General features: G+C 46.3%; 1 protein-coding gene across 1 annotated transcript in view; it reads right to left on the bottom strand.

Annotated features, from left to right (window-relative positions):
- Positions 1–113: 113 nt before the first annotated feature.
- LOC116383974 (DIS3-like exonuclease 1) overlaps positions 114–2,543 on the bottom strand; it is a 7,499-nt gene continuing 5,069 nt past the window's right edge. The window contains exons 4-5 of the mRNA XM_031848194.1: positions 2,359–2,494; positions 114–445 (exon numbers count right to left, since the gene is read on the bottom strand). Of these exons, the coding sequence (XP_031704054.1) occupies positions 242–445; positions 2,359–2,494 (340 nt within the window). The 3' untranslated portion in view covers positions 114–241. The remainder of the gene's footprint in view (positions 446–2,358; positions 2,495–2,543) is intronic.

Below are 2,543 nucleotides of genomic sequence, written 5' to 3'. Positions count from 1 at the left end.
GCGGGGCTACACAGTGATTGACAGGTCTCTACCAGAGACATATATGGCGTCTCTACGCCAGTCCTCCTCAGTCCAAATATGGTCACTTCCTGTTTATTGTTTGTAAAAAAAAAGAAAAAAACATCAGCAAACTTGTGCTTCATAACATCAGTCCACAAACTAGTCCACAAGTTTTTACTTTTTCCAGACATTTCAAGAAGCCTTTTGTTCACCAGAACAGCGATTCTAAAGAGAGACCCACTCAACATAAAACCACGTAGGTGGACTTGTTCTGTACCTGAATGTACCGCCCAGACTTGATTCCAGCCTCCAGGACCTCGGCGGGCAGATGTTCGGCGTACTCTCTCTCCGTGGCCTCGCTCTCCTTCTCGTGCAGCGCCTGGGAGATGGAGCTGTACAGCTCATGTGCTGCCTGCAGCTCTGGCCAGAAGTTTTGCAAAAATTCCTGTCAAATACAGAGTGAAGGCGTGTCAGGAACAGGAACTTTGAACTGGTTCCGAACCAGTCTCAGTGTAGTCCTGATCCTCTATCAGACCTCCATCAGTAAAGAGACCATCAGAGAGAAGATGGTCTGTTTCTATAGAATTATTATTAATGCTCATCATCAGAGCCACCGGGTCGGATTCTGGTGAAATCTGGTGTTGTGGACAGACCCAGATCCTCCAGCAGAGACCAGTCCACCGTGGACAGACCCAGGTCCTCCAGCAGAGGCCGGTCCACCGTGGACAGACCCAGATCCTCCAGCAGAGGCCGGCCCACCGTGGACAGACCCAGATCCTCCAGCAGAGACCGGCCCACCGTGGACAGACCCAGGTCCTCCAGCAGAGACCGGTCCACCAGACCCAGATCTGGCTTCACCTGCAGCCTTGGACCTGCAGTCGGAGCTCTCCTCCTCCTCCTCCAGGAGCAGAGCTGCTCCTCTCTGGGATTCAACACCGACACCACGCTGCTGGAGACCCAGGACATATTGCTGGACCCGCTGGAGGGAAGGGAGGCACGGGAGAACCAGAACCAGGACTGAGAGGGTCAGACTGTCAGACCCTGCTGCAGTAACATGAGAGGTTTACTGAAGAGACTCTGGTGCTCAGAGACACTACCACTTTACCACAATTTCCATAATAACTGTTAACAGGTAGACCAGACAAAGAAAGATCTGCCGTTTCTCAGAATAACCGGTTTCTCGTGCGTAAGAACGACTGTCGGTGCTCCACTGAGTCGGATGGAGCAGCTTCATCCGAACCTTAAAGCAGCCGTAGTGACAGTTTGTTTTTCCTTCACTGCTTTAACTGCATATTAGTTGTCAAGCAGCTCAGTGGGGCGATATGGACGGAGCAACGCAAATTCAGCCCTCTGAGCAATCCATGCTGATGTATGAACATGATTTAGGATTTAAGGGGTGACTAGAGAGATTACTGAAGTACATTTTGTAGTCTTGTTTACTTTATTACATTAATTCTGTGATGTCTTAGTTAACTAAAGCATTTATTCTGAATTAATCAACATTCAGAGGAATCGTACTGTGACGTTATGATCGTATGAGGTTATTAAACTACTCATTCCTGTTGTCCAAATCAAAGTTTTCCGCTTTAACTTCTCATTACGATCGGATGTTGATTGCACGAATAAACAGCTGTGGAATAATGACACCACCTGTGTTACGCCAACACTCGCCATAAAGTTTATTCTCCACTGTGATGATCAAATCTTCATCAGAGCAGTTTCAACTCCTCAACTTGTTCAGACAAAATAAAAGCGCACGAAAAAATTTAATTAAAAAAAAAATCTACAATCCTCCTCGAGGTGAAACCTCAAATTGAAAGTGTTTTTAAAAAAACAGTAAAAATATGTATTGTTTTGGCTCTGAACTCAACAATGGCTTTCAGATGTAATGTTGTTTGAGGGCGTCCATCACTGCTGTGTGTGAGGAGCAGAATGAATGTTAATTAAATAAAGTTAATGTTTTAAACAGAGCTATTAAATCATGGAAACATTGTTCTCACTCCTAGAAAACCTGTAGACACACCTGTACGTATTCTTTTATTGTATTTATTTATTTTTTAAAGCCTCCTGTGTTTGCATTTTCACTACAAACACTAAAGACATGCAGCTGGTCTTCGTGCATAAATGTGTGTTACAGTTCTAATCGTAATAGTCGCTGTGACGTCCATATCTAATAAACCAAACCAAGAAAGTGAAGGACTCCTCGTCCTCTTTTGGAACACTGCAGCGCTACAACTTCACGAGTAAGACCCTCGAGTTAAAGCTGAACGTCGGCGCTTTAACCTCACAGCCGTTTGTCATGTCACATGTCTCATTGTCCAAATCCTCAGTGGACAACGTCGCTGGGACGTCCCGTACCTTGATGGAGATGACGTAGACTCCGGAGTGGAGGCTGCTGTACTGAGCCACGGCCTCCTGGTCCTCCGTGATCATCACCACGTCCCTCATACCGGCCAGGTGGTTGTAGTACCACACTGCTGCAGAGTACACACACCTACACACACACACACACACACACACACACACACACACACACACACACA

The sequence above is a fragment of the Anarrhichthys ocellatus genome, unplaced genomic scaffold (genome assembly GCF_004355925.1).
Source record: "Anarrhichthys ocellatus isolate YVR2014 unplaced genomic scaffold, GSC_Weel_1.0 scaffold8, whole genome shotgun sequence".
Taxonomy (NCBI): Eukaryota; Metazoa; Chordata; class Actinopteri; order Perciformes; family Anarhichadidae; genus Anarrhichthys; species Anarrhichthys ocellatus.
The sequence above is the reverse complement of the archived record's forward strand: the minus strand, read 5'-3'. Positions and strand labels throughout refer to the sequence as shown.